Source organism: Hippoglossus hippoglossus, chromosome 6 (genome assembly GCF_009819705.1).
Source record: "Hippoglossus hippoglossus isolate fHipHip1 chromosome 6, fHipHip1.pri, whole genome shotgun sequence".
NCBI classification, from domain to species: domain Eukaryota; kingdom Metazoa; phylum Chordata; class Actinopteri; order Pleuronectiformes; family Pleuronectidae; genus Hippoglossus; species Hippoglossus hippoglossus.
The window spans coordinates 14026322-14046104 of NC_047156.1; the positions used below are offsets into that span (position 1 = coordinate 14026322).

At 43.3% G+C, this 19783-nt stretch overlaps 1 protein-coding gene across 1 annotated transcript in view; it reads left to right on the forward strand.

Moving 5' to 3' along the window:
* The window catches only part of roraa (RAR-related orphan receptor A, paralog a), a 178874-nt gene that overhangs the window by 110112 nt on the left and 48979 nt on the right, over positions 1–19783 (forward strand). Inside the window, exon 2 of the mRNA XM_034586977.1 lies at positions 11782–11811. Coding sequence (XP_034442868.1) covers positions 11782–11811 — 30 coding nt within the window. The remainder of the gene's footprint in view (positions 1–11781; positions 11812–19783) is intronic.

The window sequence follows — 19783 nt, forward strand, 5'->3', positions numbered from 1 at the left end:
TGGCCCTGTTTCTTATTCGAATAATCACACATGCACTGTTGTCTCAGATTACAGTATATGTCTGTAGCGTTCAGTATGAATAGGGAAAAAAAGATTTTAGCTCAGACTCAACTGTATTTCTGGGCAGACAGCTGATACCCTCCACTCAGCCACCACCAAAATGATAGGTCAGCCCTGCTTAGTGTCAGAAGCTGCTGATATCCTCGCTCTGAAAGTGGAAGTGCTCTTAAGCCTTTCTCCCATAATGGAGTGGCCAGTCTAATCTTGCCCTCTCTGACTGAGAGCAGGTAAGGAAGAGAGTTTTTACCACAACACTCTGACCTTTGCTTTGGCACGATACTGCCCAGATTACAGAACAGTGCGAGACTGGCATCCTGGTTCTTTCGCAACTGGTAACTAGAGCTGCAACATTTCTGCTGCAACCAGTTTCCTCAATAGGAACAGAGAACCGGTTCCTGTGGTGAACAGTTCCAAATAGTCAGACCTATTGAAATTATAGGTGTCCTAAATCATCAATTCCTTTTATTGATGCTGGCATGGTTTTCTGACACTTGCACATTACACAGCAATAACATCAGAATGAAAACATTGCAGGGAATCCCATACTTACTTCAGCCCACACAGGTAGATAAAATTGCTGTTTCATAGGGATAATAAATATTAGAAAGTCCATTTCACTATTATAAAATGACTGTCAGAGAGGGGAGAAGAGGCTTCTAGCTAGCACCTGCCTGCACGTGAGGCTTTTAGGAGACGTCTTAGAAAAAGCTACAGAAAATAACCAGGGTAACTCTCTTCCCCTCTAAAGTGCCCAAGTCTCTGCATGCACATTGGTCACACGCCACACCACCCACCACTACAAGTAAATTTTGTGGAAACCACTGTAATGTCTGTAAAATGGTAATTTTAACTAGGGGTGGTAACACCAGCAAACATCTTTCTACGCAACAGGGGCTTAAATGTGGGGGTTTACATGTATTCAATACAAACAAGTGCCCCTGGTTTCCAGCCAAGCAGCACGTCCCTCAATATCCTATGTTAATACCAACTTTAGCACCACACATGCAGGTTTAGCAGATTTTTTTTCATTGACGAAGAAAACCTAAATGAAAACGAATGCTGAACAAATAGCCTCTCATTTCATCCATTTTAGATGATGACAGACTGCTGCAGCTAGCTCTCAGGCTGTGCTGGAACTCATGATCAAATGATTATAAAACAGTTATACTAATGCTTAAAACCTTGTAGGCTGACTGTCCTCACAGAAAAATGATATAGATAATATGTGATCTGGTGGATAAGCACAATCTATAATGTAATTTGTAAAAAATAACATCGTATTAATTACCAGCCTTATTCCCCAGCATGTCCCTGTTAAGTAACAAATAAAATGGGAGGTTTTCATTTTTGGTGGATAGCGTTGTTTGTGCTGCTGTTAAATTGTCATATTAAAAAAATAATGGGACAATGGTTAAAACAAATCGTTAATTCCATCAGTAGATCAGCTGCAAACGTTGTCCTCTTACCCTCCTATAAAATCCTACTGTACACAGACTGAGGACGACGGGTGGAGGGGGCTTAGATGGGATGTTTGGCAGGGAAAACACAGGGCACTTATGTCTGTGACAAAGAAAAGATGAGGGAGGGCCAATGCCGAAGATGGAGAGATTCCTTGAGTCAAGCCAGAGCAGCAAAGAGGAGCCCGAAAGCTCTTGTCGCTGTATGAAAAGAATAGCAAGACGACCCGTAGGTATTGGGCTGCTAGGTGCATCTCCTAACAAGCTGACTGTTCAAAGGCTTTTTAGTGCTCTAGAGAACATGAAAGGCATGTTTAAAAATTTAAAAGCCCGATCTGTTCCAGTGCTATGGAGCGGCAGAGGGAAGCAGATTTTTACGTCGCCATAATTCCCTAGTTGCTTGCTTTGTAAATTAATTAAGATGTTTATGACAGCTGCTTGCACCTAATGGAATGCTTATAGACTATGCTATTAATTATTACTGCTGGCCACGGCTGCAAGCTTCCGTAATGCTGAGAATATATGGCTGTGGCTGCAGTGTACATGCAGCCGCAGCTTCAACCTCAGACCCCTCTTCACTTTGTGATTGCAATGAGTGTCAATGGGCTTTCTGTGCACGCGCTGGGGACGTCTGTTTGGGCATTCGTGCATTCTGTGTGTTCTTCGTACCACATGTCTGGCCGACTGCATCACAGTGGTGAGAGCTGCATAAAACATAATGTAATGTGGATTTTTAAAACGGGCAGTATTCCACAAAGTCTTGCCGAACACTACAGGGAAGGTTACAGCTGCCTTTGTAATACGGAAGCATTGTGATCGCTGATGCTGATTGGATGTTTCCCTTGTGAAAAGTAAAAAAGTCCCTGCCCTGTGTCTGTCCTCTCGACAACCTGGCCTGGCTGTAGGTTGTGTTGTCTTGCTGTGCCTCCTGGACAAATGCCAGTGTTTTTTTTTTTACGTGTAACATTAGAAGTGTAAATGAGGATTGTCATCTTCCTACTCGATAAACCAACAGCCCTTCCTGTTACCTTGTCCAGTTGTTAGTGCAGGGCAATCGTACCGTGAACTGTAACTGACCTCATGAGCCTGCAGGAGATTCAGCAGCTCGCTCCCTACTGGTAATTTGGCTCCGGAGTGGAGAGTTGTTATGCTCTCAGTAAGAAAGAAAGCATAAACAACTCAAACTGCAATGCCAATGAGTGTGCAAAAGCTAGTATGGCTAATTATAGTTCCTCTTTCATATGACTTCATCGCAAGTTCTTTGACTGACATTGTTATGCAACGGATTAAGAATAACAGTGACGGCAGCAGGAAGCTTTGTAGCAGCAAGATACAATAGGCCGATTTTCTTGATAAAATGTGCGTATACATTTTAAAGCACTATATGAGCTCATTGTTCGATGTTGGTTGTAGTTGGTGATCAGATCAATGCATCTCACCAAGAATATTAACTGAAGTATATGTAAGCACCATGTGGTACTTGCATTTGAGGTTTTCCGTTTTCTGCTGCTACAACTGAGAGGTAATTTTGCCCAACTAGCCAAATTAAACCACTTTACCGTATTTGTGCTGCAATGCATTTGTGCCCATGAGTATTGCACTCTTGAACAAACTTTGAAACAAGTTAACAATCCATCTTTCTATCTATCCATCTATCCATCTATCTATCTATCTATCTTCAGACATTCATCCAATCTTTACTTTTCTCATGTAAAGTTACTAGCCGATTTAACCTTAAACAAATCCTTCACTTTAACATCACTCTCTTCAATAATGATGTGTTTATCAGCTGTATAGTTAGAGTATTTCTCACAGTATACATGCAGACAGCATACCCCGTGGCATCAAGTTACCCCTGAATCAATGGGACAAATAAATAACGCAAGACAGTTCACTCTGTTGATTACACCACGTGAGGTAAGGTTGTATCCCTCTATCCCCGCAGAAGGGAGGCATCATGTCTCTGCTCTGCAGAGCTTTATCCCGTGTTATCCTCCGATTACATTTACACAGAGAATGCAGCAGCGAGGGAGAAGGCAACAAACTGAAGCACACTCCACCTGCACCACAAGAGGCGATGTGTGAAATATGTATTCAGTCTTTCATCAACCTCTTTATCTGCTACGCATGGATGATCCTCTTGTGTAAAGTCTTCTGTTGTGTTAGCTTTGAAATAGGTTGAGGAAACCGTGATCTGTGTTCTATTAATCATAGTCCAGCTCCGCGGTTGTCCCGTTATCACACATGTGTGTAATTACCGGGTATTTGTGCTTTAAGCATGGTTCTGTTGCCTGGAAATGGAAGAGTGGCTCCACTGATGAACTCCCTGCTAACAGGACTACCTTTGATCTGCGTGGAGCATGGAGGGCTTACAGAACTTGCGGGTTTTAATTATGAAATACATGAAAAATAGATGCTGTACTAAGTGCCGACCATGACTGCAGTGAATCACAGGAGCAGTGTGCTCGCTAGTTTGCCTCTGCCTTTCCTTCCTTCATGTCCTCCAGTGCTCAGAAATACCTCGATCCCTGTCTCTCTGACTCAGTTCGTTACTGGGGCGAAGGAAAGCAAAAAAGACAAGTCCATGATATTAATTAGTGGATTGACAGACATGTAATTCATCTCAGAGGAAGTTTTCATTACATGGGAGGCTTCAGAGGGGCAGTTTGGCTTATTGGCAAGTGCGAAGACCAGACCTAATGGGGCTGCAGTCCCCTCCCTTTTGAGCAATTATAGCCAAGTCCTTATCAGCAGAGCCACGAGTCCACTGTTGGGGGACCTTGACTTCCAACACACTTACATAGAGTGATCCTTCCCCACAGACCCTTGTTCATTAGACAAGTGCCTGCTGTACTGTACTTTACTGGATGAGATTTGAGACTGAATGAGTGATGGTAATGAAAGGGTTCCAATATACAGTATTTCTGAGTCAGCCTTTGTACGAGATGATATTAGCTGACATTAGTTTGTCATCAGAGCTCGAGCCTTCTCCTCCCAGGTGATTATACAAGCGGGCTTGTGTGTACAGTCTATTGTCAGACCTGGAAAGCTTGTTGTCACTAACTGTCAGAGCTCATGTTAACACGCAGATTTTAATCCCATGTTTTGTAACTGGTTTTCCTGGGGATGATATGAAATGCATATGGACCTCAGATTGGAGAGTTGTATAAACAAATTACGTATTGGGCGAAAACAATCTCCCAGTGCGGTTACTTGAACTTGATGGCCGATATATCATCCCTAGCAACCATTAACTAATGACAGAAAAACAAAACGGGTGAAACCAAGCAACCTGTAGATGTGAGATTATTGTTATTTAACTGCAGTACGCTGTGCATCTTGAATATTTCAGCTCTTCTGAGTAGGTTAGCCCAAGGAGGAACATCTCTATTGGCAACCCATTATTGTAAAAAGTGCATAACTGGAGTGTATGCCTCAGGAGCTGTGGGTAATTGTACTCCCCCTTTAGATTTCAACCAGTGTTGAAAGGTAATATACAGTAATATGAATAGAAACTCACAAGTGTCGTCTCTGGGGAACATTGCTGTTGTCTATCAGAGAGGGAATAGACAGCAGTACCTCTTACCTCACTGTAATAATGGGAATTGTGAAAAAAATGGGAATTGTGAAAAAATAAATATCTTTTTGTATACGTCCTGTGGATAAAACAAGGAAAGGTCTCAACTACATATCATATAATTACACAACTTGAAATAAGCCGTCCTCTGACAGTATGTAGTTAAAGCCCTTATATCTAAGTGTGTAAACACAGGCCGTGGTGACATTTGCGGAGTGCTGTTCAGTGCAGCGCAGTAACGGTTAAGTAAGCCAGGGTGGTCTGCTGAATGTGGTTTCTCTTTATTTATGGTGCGGGCTGAAAGGCTATTGAGTTTCATGTGTGGCTGAGGCTGGATCACTAGGAGATTACCGCTGGGCTGGGAACCGCCAGCGCAAAGAGTACACAGAGGCCTGCCTGTGCCCCTGGCCTCACTTTGACCAGCGCCCAGGGCCTTCCTGCATCTAACAGCCCACCCCCCCACGGGACCAGCTCACACTCAGCAGAGAATTACTGTATAGTCCAGCTAGAGCTAGGATCAGAGTGCACAGCATCAGACCAGCAGAATCACAAACATTTTGGCTTTTCACCTGCAGTACTGAACTGAGTTACACAACAAACCAACACAATTGAATGCCTCAGTGATTCCTGGTTGAGAAGTGCCTTGTTCTGTTTGTAGATTTTTCCAGAATTTTACTTCCTCTGCCATAGCTAACCTTCAGTGGTCCTCTGGGCGAGTTGCACCTCAAAACAGAGCACGGAGAGAGAGAGAGAGCACAGTAATAAATATTGGTACAACACTGATATGAACCATTCTCCTCAGAATAGTCATTAACAGTGGTTGGTGCCATGTTAGAAGCCTTGGACGTTGTACAACAGAGTTGTTTTTGGATCTTGTCATTCTTTTACATAGCTCTCAGCTAAGTAAACCTGTGCAGCAGTGTCTTACCAATAACAATAGCACTTATCGCCGTGTTCCCTGCGGTACAATTAAAATTCCGTCAGAGTCTTCAATCTGCCTCCCAGCCATGCCTGCTGTTTCGCGGCCCTCCTGGGCCACGTCAGTTCCTCTGCTGCAATACATAATTCACGAGCCACCAAACAGCGCTGAGGACTCACCTGGAGACTCAGACCCAGCAATGCAGAACTGCACTGGGGGAGACGTAGTACATCAGTCTGGGAGACATTAGTAGGGGGCGAGGTGCGAGGGGCAACATGGTACCTCAAGTCAGCCAGAGCTTCTCTGATCTCAGGGTCACTCTGATAACATCGCCTCTCCACTGGGATCTTCCTACTGTCTCAGTAAGGCAGTGTCTCCTTGTATTTTTTTTCTGACCTTTCTCCTTATGTCTTCTGAAAGACAATTGTGGTGTCCTCTAAAACTAATTTGGATGTATATCTTCTATTTGCAGACAATTCCATAGCGATGCATTGGAGTAACCTGTGGAGTCTTGGAGTGGTTGCTTTTAGTTAAAACCAATTAGAAATGACCAGAAATAACAGCGCCTGGAGACAGAGAAGTCATTTTTCTCTTGAGCCTCCCCAGAGAGTTGGCCTCTCCATGGATTAAGTGTTTTAGTATATTAGGGGGCAGCTGATTAGAATCATTGTGCTTTTTTAATCATTACATTTTTGCATGTATAGTTTATAGCAGTATAATAGCTAATAAGGCTAAGTGTGTCACAGCAAAAGGGAGGATTGTTTAAATGACTTTGTGTATGAAACTTGGCCTTCACAAAGACTGCCAAAGTTAGAACAGCACAGAGGTCCTTGAATCAGCTCCATCCATCTTGTTTTATCACTTTTGATCACATGATCATTAATACAGGAGCAGCTTTGCATTATATCTTTACACTTTGACTGATCCACTTTAAGAGATTTTCTTTCCTCATAATAAATGTGTGAATTACTGAAATGCTATGTAAACAAGACACCTACTTAATATTCCAGTTTTCTTGAAGCTTGATTTTGTACTATGTTGAATTTCTTACATATACGGCTCCATAAATCACAAGAAAACATGTTTTCTGAAGAACCGAAGCTGCATTTGGAGCCTAGCTATGGCTAAGAAGAGAAACACATTAATTGTTTCTAATTATTCTCTCTCAGGAATGTAGCCGCAATTTGTCAGTCGGGCAGGCGGCAGCAGTCAAAAGATGGACTACTGAATGTGGCTACATCTATCATTCTTAGATGACCATAGCTAAGCCACCATCATTAACCAGCAACCTCAGGAGTAGCCTAAAATTAACAGTCCCATACAACTGCTGTCATTACGACGGCACAATAACCAAACCCTTACATTATTGATTAATGTTTTTGTGGTTGTTTTTAATCCAAGAGGCCTTATTAACTGTAGAGTGTGTACTTCCTGCATTCCCAAGGCCTATGGTATTGACCCGCAACTCCAGTAGGTGTCTAGCCCGTCCCACACTGGGCCCTCACTGGCTCTTCCTGCAGCAGGGTCTGCTGCTCCGGCTGTGTCCTTGTGTGCGGCCGGCGTGCAGCAGTGGCATGTGGAGCGGGCGGCAGGACGCGAACCTCCCTGTCTCCCCAGACTGAACAGTGAATGAGGATAAGTGAGGAGCGCCAGTCAATGAATCAAGCAGCAGGAAGGGAGCAGCCAGGGGGGGAGTGTGACGTCCCCACGGGAGAGGCCTCGCATTAGGAACTTCCTCGTCTGTGTGTTTCTGGCACAGGTTAAATGGATCGCTCCCATTAGCGCGCTGAGAGGACAGCTCCATTATATGAAGGAGACTGTAACTTTGAATGTCATGGTGCAACAACCCCAGAGCACGCCTCGTCTCCCAGGGAGGCAGGGTGACAATAACCATCCATGATAATCATTCCCTGTCAAGCTTTAAGGAACCTGAAATTATGACGTACAGCCTGCCGTGTGCCTCAGACTTCATTACAGCGCTGTCACTTTGAGTCGCCTGCGATGGCACGGTGCTCCGCAGCCTGCTGCAGCACAGTGGCTGCCAAACCCCACACTCACTCTCCTCCTGTCTAAGTGGCATGTTTACAGGATGTGTGCCCCCCTGCAGATAGATGTGGTGGAGGTTAACCTCCAGTCGCCTGCACAGTGCCTCTCTTCCTGTATAGCATAGGCAGAGTCTCATGAGAACATGTGCTGAATTGTTTACCGTTGCAAGGTAAAATATGACTGATCAAAGGCCACACGGTGACAACTGTCCCTCCTTCCGCTGTGACAAATGTTAATGTAGAATTTGCATTTCAACCGCTACTTCATACAGATAACTAGCTTACCTTTACCTTCAATTTCTATCGCCGCTGATATAGATAAATGCCAACAGAGCACGTAGAATTTTATTAAAGGTGGTCCACAAGCTGTAAGCATATTTATAGCAGCCTGTTTGTCAGCCAAGGAGAGCTTCACCTCCAGACTGACCTCTGAACCTGCCATCCAGCGGAGAAGACATGAGCTGGCAGGCATTGCCAATGTCAGTGCCCAGAGCTAACTCCTTCTTTCCCACCGCCTTACTCATTCATTGGCTTTACGGCCCCCCTTTGCCTTGCCACCTCCAATCACCGGGCTCTGAATGACACATAGAGGAGGAAGTGGGCCCACTAACCGCACCCTTCTGCTTCCTTTAACCTGCATAGCAACAGGCCGGATGAGCCTTTCCTTGCAAAAGAAGAAGAAGGAGGTGTTTACATGCTGTTCCTTAGAAGGTGGTAGTGAAGAGACTACTTTTTATATTATTAATTGTTTGGATTTAAGAGGGTTGGAGATTGACAGCAGTTAGTGATGCCAATTATTACACATACACACACTCACACTGATGCAGCAACAACATCTGGTTGCAATGGCTGCCTTTGTGTTTCTTAAACATATTTTTTGTTTGGTTTAGACTCATCTCTGTGCATGGTTTTATTAGTTTCTTAAAACAACAGCTAAGAAAAGTTACACTGAAGTTTTTGACCACCGGTGGTGCTGTAGAGATGTGATTTGTTGAGCTGTTTCCCATACCATGAACAAGATCATCCACACACATGCCATAAGCACAGGAGTGATACTGTGCACGCCCTCTGACTGAGGAGCCTTGCTACTGAAAATGTACAGCTGGTGCCGGCAACACGCCAAAACAGGTAGAAATGCGAACAAAGAAAAGAGGAAGAGGGCAACCGCTGGACAATTTAAACAATTAAAGTGTCATGAGATAGTAAATGCATTCATTATGTTTTTTGGGCCCTAAGGATACACACACACACGCACACTCACACACGCTCACACAAACACACAGAGTGAGAAACTTTCAAAGTCCAGCAAACAAAACAGTGTTTGTTTACACACAAAATTCCCCAGAGTATATCCCTCCTTAAATAGACCTTATGAAGCATTCAGATTTAATATGTTCACCACAGTGGGAGAATAGAGGTTTGCTTGGTATCTGATATTATTTATCATAGGGTATTAATTAAGAAATGTACTTAGTCCATCCTTAATGAAGAGTTTTATATAATAATGGCATTTATAGCTGCCAGATGAATCATTACTTCTTGACATTATCAGTGGCAGAGCCAGTGACAGCAGTGTGGTCTGTTTGGTCGCTCACTGACCTGTGGTGCTTTCACCTCCTTCGTCATAAACATTTTACAAAGGGTTGTTTTTGTAAGTTTAAGATCGCAGGTCAGGTAAAGTCACATTGGTTAACACTTAAAAAGGCAGGAACAGGCATCAGGGTGTAGTTTAAAATTATGTTGCGTCTGTATGCATTGTTCATTTATATAAAACAAAGTACTCAAAGGTGAAAATAGTATTTCTCCTGTTAAATGCCTGTTTTATGTATCTGTAATAGCACTTTCATTTGCTGTTGCTATTATACAGTTTCCAGTGAGTGCACCATATGTTCTGTACATGGTGTTAGGACTTGATTTACTCATCAAAACAAAGTTTACAGCTGCCTTGTGTTGCAGCACCTTAACACCGCTGCTATTCTCTTGCTGGCTTCCATGTCATTTGATTGCAATGTATAGAATTAAATCTGGATTAGTTTAAATTTCTCATTGCGTAATGTCACAGTTGGACAGAACACAGGCTTTTGGCCCTGAGCACTGGAACAATGTTTGAGCTCCATCACAGACTGACGGCCCCTAGGTGACTGTTTTCCCTCTTTCTGCTCAGTGGAGTTAATATCAGTTATGTGTTTCTGTGTGTATGTCTATAGGAGGCTGAAGGGCTTATTTGTTTTCCCCCTCGTTGCTCTTTGACTCGTTTCCCCTCAAACGTGTCTGAAACATTGTTATCTCCGGCCAGACGCCTTTTTCACAGAGAGTTATTGAATCATGTCAGCTCTCCGTCCCCCGAGTTTCAAATGCAAGCTGTAGAAAAATTAGCCATTGCTTCCGCATGACAAGTGGGATCTATTAGTGTGCTCTCGCCCTGCAAAGCATGAGCATCCAGCGGACCACTGGGGACCACGGCTGGCTGTGCGCCCGTCCGCGTCAGGCTCCTGGGGCATTACACCAATGCTGCAGACAGGAGAGGCAGCCGGAGCCGCAGCAAGAGCTGAAGTGGCTCATTCGATGAGTTGACGCCCGAAGGGGCGAGGAAGGGCAGCGTGAGCAGTGGCAGCCCAGCTCCGCCTCAGCCGGGTCTGACTCACACTGGTCAGCCTGGCCACTAGTTTGATAATCAGTTTGCAGCTACACACATTATCACTGCTTATATGGCATCTAGTCCTTATCAGGCCTTTTTTTTCACCACTGCCACTGGACATTTTTTTCTCAGATCTATATTTACCAGAGTGGGATTTACAATATAAATGGTTAGTTTAAAATGTTGGGAATGTGAAGATTTTGGGAATTTAGCGATACAAGTGTCTTTGCTAGTGTTTAGTGCTAGTGATAGCTGGTATTTTCAAGACAGACAGATAAGAATATGCACCTACATATGCAGGAGCACTGTGGCTTGACGGCAGATTATTTAAGACCCTCTTTGATCCTCGACTAACTTTAAAAAAAATTGCATTCTTCTGTATAAATCACAATTATTATCTGCTTTTTTGATGACCATTTTACAATCAGAAATAACAGAATATAGAGATACGTCTCCCTCCTTCCTAAACAGTGTGCTTCACAGTATGTTAGTGCATTTCTAACTCACTGTTGCACATTTAATAAAAATTTAGATGATGAAAACATTGTATGGCACATTGTCTAAAATGCTCTGCTATAAAATAATCTCTCTGATTATGTTTCACAAAACAGAATTATTTATTTTTAAATGCTGCACATTCCCTTGAAGTCACAATGACACTACCTGTTAAGATAAAGGATTAACCAACTATCACTGAGGTCAAAGTGCCTCCATACCACTCTGGGCCACAGGCTTAGTCATGTGCTCACGTCCAATCAGTGCGACCGCTCGATGCATTAGCATTCCAAATGTTGTTTGTTTTAGTATAAATTTTCATTCATTGCCTGCAGAGGATAGAGTTTGAACCACCTTGTTGTGGATGTTGTTGCAGCATGACTGTAGGTCAGACACCAGTCTACACACATAATTATCCTGGGCCTGCCTCCTCAGTGACCTTGGACAGTGACAGTCTGTTGGACCACAGGGTCTCTTTCTTCATCGCCGCCATCAGCATCAGTCCACCATAGGCAGCGCTACATGTACATTATGGTTTGTGCTGAATATTTGACAGTTATTTTCATGGTTTGCTTCTTTTCTTTTTGCAGGTATCTCAGTAACAAAGAAGACACACACCTGTGAGTACAAATATTTTTTTACTATTTAAAGTCTGTAAAAATGTCATTTACTTCTAAGGTAATCCTAAATTTAATCTAGATTTAAAAGAACATCTTCACTATTCTTCATATAGAGTTGACGTGATAGTGCTTTGCATTTATGTTGACTCTTTTTTTCATCACTGCCTATAAACATATTATTTCCTTACTACTGTAATAAACCGGCACCTTCATTTAGATCTGTCCCATCCACTTTCACCATTTTGTATTTCTCCATCTACATCCTGGAGAGAGTATGATGATAACCCCAGAGAGGAAATTAAAATGCTATGCAGTCTTATGACTGTTTGATAATCACGCACAGTTGAAGCAGACAGTGTGCTGAAGCTCCTCTTTGTTTTGTGCAAGGCCATGCAGCTGAACAACACGGATGTGGTGTTGTGTGGTGGTTTGTAACCTCTGAGGCTGCATTAACTACCAGAGCTTGTATTCTTCATGTACAGATTATATCGCTGAAATTGAAAGATGCAGACACTGAATGTGACACGCCTCACATGTGAGATGCAAAGGTTTTTTGTGCACTACAACGGTTCACAGGCTCTGCCCTGTCTAACCATCTCTGCCCATTTGAATTGCCATCTGCACATGAAGAATTGATGACATGTCAAACCTGTAGAAATCAATGATTTACAAGAGATCTCTACTGCATCTTGACACGTGGGAAGTGTAATCGAAGAGGCATGTAAAAACACTTTTGTGTAGTGGACTGCTGTTTGTCTGTGTGTGTGAGTGTGTTAGTATCCCACTGTGTGAATGGAAGAAACCAGCCCTGAAGGCTATCCTTTTGCTCTGATCACTCTGATGAAACTCGTGGAGAGGGAAGGCCAGAGGGCTTTTCTGTGAGAGCGGTCAGAGTGTTTTAGAGGCAGCATCTTGCCCTGTAAAACACCCCGGCTCTTTCTTACATCAGACAGCAGGGCAAAGGATATGATCTTCCCCTGCTAGACAGCTCTACCTTGCTCAAACAGCCTCGTCAAAACAGCAGCATGATTGTGTGTTAAGCTATTTGCTTGTCTGGAGGGCGTATGGTATTTCTTCTTTTTTTTTTTTGATACGCGCGTGTGTGTGGGAAGGTTCTTGTTAGTGTCAGGATGTCTTCAAGGTAGAACAGAAATGCTTTGACCCATCATCCAGCGCCCCGCTAACTTAATTAGTGTGGCGCTAAGCACCTCTACACCGGAAGGGGGCTCAAATCAAAGAGCATGATTTAGGAGTCTTGGGTTCAAAGCCCTGGGCAGAGACTGGACTACGCTGTCTCATTTCAGTGAGAAATATTCAAATCGTGTCCATGTGAGGAAATCAAAGTAAAGCCCCTTAACAAGTACTTGATTGCTGTGCCTCACAGACAGGAAGCGGCTGTAGAATCTTGTCAGAGCTGTGTGCACAAGAAGTAGTTCAAGGGCCAGTTAATGGTCATTGAGAATGTGGTGGGAAGGTCTTCTTCAGAAGAGCCTGGTGATTATATGGCTGCTGGAGTAATAATGAGGGAGATCGCTCTGCCCTACATGGTTCGAGTCAGACTGAAGATCAATTTCTGTTCTTGGAGGGAAAACATTGGCTTGCCCAATACGCCAGTCCACACTGCAGCTCGTAATGTGAGCTTGGCAGTCTTGTTTGTGTGTGTGTGTGTGTGTGTGTGTGTGTGTGTGTGTGTGTGTGTGTGTGTGTGTGTGTGTGTGTGTGTGTGTGTGTGTGTGTGTGTGTGTGTGTGTGTAAGTGTGTGTGTGTGTGTAAGTGTGTGTGTGTTTAGGAGGTCTTCCCAGTCCAACCCAGACCACAGGGATGGGCCGTGTCTCTGACTAACTCCCCACTCTGCTTGAGTGATCAAACTGCTGGAAGCTCCCCGCCATGCCAGTCCCCTCATCAATATAAATTACAGGGGCAGCTGTTCACTGGCACTCTCCTCTCCTCTCCTCTCCTCTCCTCTCCTCTCCTCTCCTCTCCTCTCCTCTCCTCCACCTTTCTTTCATCCACTCAACTGGACTCATCATTGCGCTATCAGAAGGTGAAGTGTTCTAGATGAAAACAGATACTTTTTTCATTGTGCCAATGATCTCAGAGGGAAGAGAGGGTGCTGCTGTTGTAAATTATGATCAGTCAGTCAAACCCGTCTTTCTTCATTCTCAACAAGGGGTGGCCCCTCATTGTTTTGTTTTCTTACCACACGGCTGTAATTCTCAGCAAGAAGTGAGCTGTGGTTTTCCTGTACATCTCCCTGACAGTTTTACATGTGCTGTATGGACTTTCCGCAGCGTATGATTTATTTGTAAAACTGCCTCTGTCAAAATGAGGTAACATCAAGAGTTTGAATTCTATTTATTTTATCTCTTTGATGGCGGACACAAGATATATGCCGTCACTTTCTCCTACCTCGGCAGGGGTGCGTTTCCTGTGAGATGAATTTCTGTTTGGACCTGTTGAGAGAGACGGTGTGGAGTGGAGGATCAGATGCAGCGGCTGATTACACTGAGATTAGACGTCTCACCTCTAATCTTCCATCAGCAGTCTGGGGCTCTGTCTCAGCTCAAATAGCAGAGAGCTAGCTAACACACACACACAAACACACACAAACACACACAGGTCATGTAACCAGGATGCTCTTCCCCCAAACAGAGCAGATCTCCTGATTACCGAGAGCTAATCCACTCTCTTGTAGCTGTACATGTACAATATACTGAGTTTCTGCTGACTGTTCAGACTAAGAGACACAACAAAATAATGGCTTATATATTTCATTATTTTTTGCAGTGTGCAATATTTAAATATAAAGCAAAACATACCAGATAAATCCACAATATTCTAATATTTACAAATAATAGAAACCATATAATATTACAGCAAAATCCAATTTATCAAAAAACGACATCCTTAAATATCACTGTATTAAGTGAGAAAACTGAGAAACGCTGTCACAAAGGCACTATTCATGATTATTCAAGCAATTTAACATTATTGTATTTGATTTCATTATATTTCACAGGTGTTGACACGCTGTTATTCCTCCAGTCCCCTTCATCGATGTGTAGCAGTGTGTGTGTCTCTAGATTGGGAGTAGAGTGGCCAGAGGGAGGCAGTAGTATAAATGTAACTCAGAGAAAGGAAGTAAGGAGACAGACGATGCCTCCTCTCTTCAGTCGTACAGATCCGCTGTAGAGAGTCCCACTTTTTTCACACTTAACAGTATTTATCTCCATTGTGGTGACAGACTCCTCACACTGATTGAGAAACATGGCCTCGCTTCTGCAGCTTCATTTATTTGCGAGCGGCGTGCACAGGGCTGCTCTCATCAGAGATCTGCACTCATATTGCAATAGCAAGAGCACGGCCCATTTTTAACAAAGGAAGCAGATGATTTAGATTATTCTGCACAAAGAGTATAAAGTTACATTTAAATTACAACAGTCACTGAGACTCACTCAAAGATTTCATGGCTTTGTGCTTTTGAAAATTCTCTGATGAAAGTAGTCTGGTGTGTGTTTGGGAAAATATGCTAACAACATTATTAATCCCAACAATGCTGCCTGTGTTCACATGGCACAATGACAGCATTTACCCCCGTGAAGCATCTGCTTTACCTCTAAATGACACGGCAGAGCCTGCTCAGAGTAGTAGAATGCAAATGCACTGGCTCTGTGAGTTGAGGTATTTTCAGTTAATCAAACATGAGATTTATGGTCCTTAATAGTGTTGTACATTGCCAATTTAGGAGAATAATATGTCCCAGTTGCTGTCTAATTTTGCTTGGCAACAGGCGCACTCCTGTGGAATCGCCCGGGGCAGTGTGAGTTGTCTCTGCATAGCCCAGTGTTCGCATGCTCAGTGGTTGTTTGAAGGTATTTCATCACATTGTTGCCTTGATTCAGCTCTGTGGGGATTTGTTAGTTGCACTCATGTGGGAAGTGCATCCAGTACATTGTTAAGCTAGGGCTGATAATGAAGATCAGCCAGCCAGAGTCCCCTGAGCTACGCGGAGAGAGATCGTCTAGTGAGACGCGCAGCACAGACATAGTGGAGCAGGACGAGCGCATGCAGCAATACACACAGACGCAGAGGAATCATCAGCACAAAGCATACAACACTGAGCTGTGTATTAGAGAAAGAACACAATACAGTAACACGTACGGTACATTAGATTTCTATCAAACTTGTTATACCTTGTTGTTCTTACAAAACACAACTCCAACCTTGTAAAATTGCCACTGTTGTGTTTAAACGTTAGTTAAGCAAAATTGCAATCATTTTAATGCCACTGCCTTTTTGTTAGAATTGATATTGACAAAGCAGGGCAACAATAAAAACAGCAGCTCTTTCTGTGGAAAGTTATTTGATTCTCAGCATGGTGCTAGAACGTTTTGTTTCCTCTCCTCCCGCAGCAACATTGAACACTTTAATTGACACAATCTTTTCCCCCCTCTGTACTGTAGGTTATGTTTCATCCTACTCTATTTGTTTGTTCCACAAAAAGAGTATTTTCTTTTCGGACATTTGGGTTTAATCTATAATAGACGGCTATTTTTTTTTCTGAAATAGGTCAGTGTAATCACAACAGTGAGGGATGGACAGTCACTGTAAAAGGGAAATCAATAGAGCTATCTATTTGTCGTAAACCAGGCCAGCATGATTTTTCTCCATTTTTCCTCCCCTGCCATATTTTTTCCTCTCCAACACAATATGGCAGGCCCTCATTTTTCAGTGAAAGCATTATGTCTGCCATTTTGTAAAATTGCAAATGGCCTTTGAAAGTGCACTTTCTTTGCATAAGTTTCTGTGGGTAAGGACGCTTCTTTTTATTGCCTCCTGGGGGCCCACTGTGTTTTATAAGGAAGGGAATAGTGAGGGGGGCCGCAGGGTTTTGCGACAGCTTTTTGTTAGGCTGGGGGTGCTCTGCTTTTGTTGGCTCTTAATCTGGTTCTTCTCTTGGTGCCGGCTCTTTCAAAGAATTTGAGCCAGAGCAGAGAGGCCTCGTCAGCTTTTCCTCACCCTTTCCCTTTTGTGTCGCACCCCAAAACTGAAAGGCCCTGTCTTGAGGTGTTGTCAGACCAGAAAACAAGAATAAGTGACATGTGACAAGGACACAATGCTTGGATGGGCCAGCCAAAGCAAGTGGCCCCATCTGCTGTGGGCGATTTCTCTTCTGCCGGCTGTCTCCCGCCTCAGGTGAGAGGGGCCAGGGAGCGAGGGCTGCGAGAGCTGAGATGGTGGCATCTGCCAGGCGAAGCAGTTGGCATGGCCGGGAGGGCACGGACCCCCTCGCTCGCTGCAGCACGCTGTCGGCCAGCCTTTGCACAAGCGCAGGTTATCCGTCACTCATCAGGTTTCTGATGCCTCATCACTTTCTCATGTTCGACACAGACTCTGTGCAGGACAAGAGTGTCAGCATGTAATGAAAGGTTTGATTCATTGGGGGCGACAGAGGCGGAGGTCACAGAACTCCTCCAGATATGATCCTGACTGATGCTGATGGAAAAAGCTCTAAGATAGGTGTCGTAATTAAATGTCTTTGTGCCAAGTTTCTTAGCTGCAGCCGTTCACTCAGACCGACCTGTCGTGATCAGAGCTCATCACACTGACTTCTGTGTGTCTGGTATTGATGATCTTCAATACTCGCTGATGAGAAAAATTATTCAAAATTATGCTTATTTGAAGCACAGCACCCCCACACAAAAAAATGTCCCAAAAAAAAATGTCAGACATATTCCACTATGGATGTTTTAGCATATGAAACTTCTGATGCAATATCACGCATGAATAAAGGCTGGCAAAATTAACATATATAATTTAATTCCTGAATTATTCAGACAAATGTTGTTGAATAAACCATGCAGGAGTAAGATGTCCCCAATAATATTACTGTGTTGAAATATCTTGTGAGTACCGTTTCAAGATCAATCATAATCCTCATATCGCATAAAAAATAAAAAAAAAGATATATATATTGGGACAAAAACGCAACAAAGCTGACAGTTTTCATACCGAGCAACGACTGTTTATTGAAACTGAATTAGGAAAGAAATTGTGGATAATATTTGTCTGACAAATAATATCATTCTGTGCAGAAGCTATAGTGGGGGGGGGGAAAAAGTTACGTCTTGTGAGAAGAAAGCAGAAGTGCTCACAAAAGCTTTCGGTGATATTATACATTGACATTTGTGCTGATCGCATTGTGCACGTTTTGTTGAATCTGCTTTATTAGAGGGAAGCTGTTTTTTCCCCGTTGCTATTAATTTGTGTTTCTGTGGGTGTGCAGTGCGAGAACAGAGAGATGTGGTTAACCCATTGTGAAGTTAGCCATCATCATTAAGATTCTACAGATAACAGGCATGCGGATTTCTACCGCTCAGCATTATAGGATCCCAGACATCAAAGGCAGGTCTTTTTTTTCCCTCATTCTACTGTGTCTGCGGCACGGTGAAGGGAAGAGAAGAAGAAAAAAAAACAGGAAAGGAGTTATGGAGTCAGGAAAATAAGGCAGATTGAGGGAAGAGAGGAAAGCGTGTATAACCTACCTGCACGTGGATCAGGTCACTATTTAATGTGTTCGCTGCCACAGAGGTTTCCTTCTGCATACTTAGCCCCTTGCTAAATTGGCGTCCTCTCTGATTAAGTGGCACACTCCTTAATAACGCTGTGGCTGACTATATGTTGGTTCACTTTAAAGATCAAGTTCATTTCTCACCATGGTCATTAAAGTGCAGGTCTGCGTAATTCAAATCAATTCACTTATGCTATTTTTTTCCCCCCAGCATCTCCATTTCTCTCTTACCTGTAACACCATTGTCAGCTCCTATTTATATGCTGTCTCCTATTTTTTTTTAATATCTAATGAATGTAAAGGTACCACCAGTGTTATTTTTGCATTGTACAAATCTCGTAATACTATTTTCAGTTCCATTACACTGATATTACAATGAAGTTCCATCTTAATTCCGATTACTGCGTTCAGCCATTATGCTTTTTGCCATTACATCACCGTGAGCTGTTCTACAGTGAGAGTGTTGAATGTACGAGAGAGAGAAATATGCTGTTCTCCAGTATTGTAGTGGATTACAGAATCAAGGTCGACTCACAAGACACAGAGCAGCATTATCCCTTAATCCTGTGTTTTGGTTTCAAATAGCCTTTTTACTCCTAATCTTCACAAGTAAAATGACAAACATGAATACTAAGGTAGGTATTTAAACGTGCATTACCTGCGATGTTAAGGTCAAAGGCTTATGCTAACTTAAAGTGGCTCTGTATTTTGTGAAAGAACAGATCATGTGTTTGCCACGTATTTTGCTGCAGCTATGTAACAGAAGACAAGGGATTCTTGTGATGAAATTCCCTCAGGCACTTGCAGTCGGATAAGAAAAAGTCTCTGAACTTTTCATCCAAACTATGAGTTATTTGTTGTTTTTTTCCACTGTTTTATTTAGACTCTGTAATAATTTGAAAGGAGATTTCTCAATAAATATTATTTCCTTCTCCCCAAAATTCATTTGGCCTGCTGTACCTGGGCACGGGGAGGGCCAGCCTCACTGAGTCAACAGATATAGTGAGTAGATGAGTTACAATAATGAGGCAGGGCAGCTTCAGCAGCCGGCTCTTGTGTCCATCAGGTTCAGCTGAAGCAGAGCCGGAGGAAACTTAAAGGTGTTGTGAAAGACTAAAAGTGGGCCAGCCGCTGCTGCCTCCTGTTGACCTACCTTGTTCAGAGGGTCCAGGTACAGACTGATGACAGGACTCCTCCTCAGCGGACCACATTACTAATGTGTGAGGGTGCAAGAGGAGCACACCCAGTGATGAATCACTCCCCTGCACCCGTGGCATCCTCATAAGTCAAGAGTAAAAGTGTTGAGAGTGCGCTCGGTAAGAGAGCTCCTTCGTCCTGTTCACCATAGAGAAACTCCGTCCAGGCCCGCTGGAAGACTGGAGGGGGGGAAGGCTAAGTGGT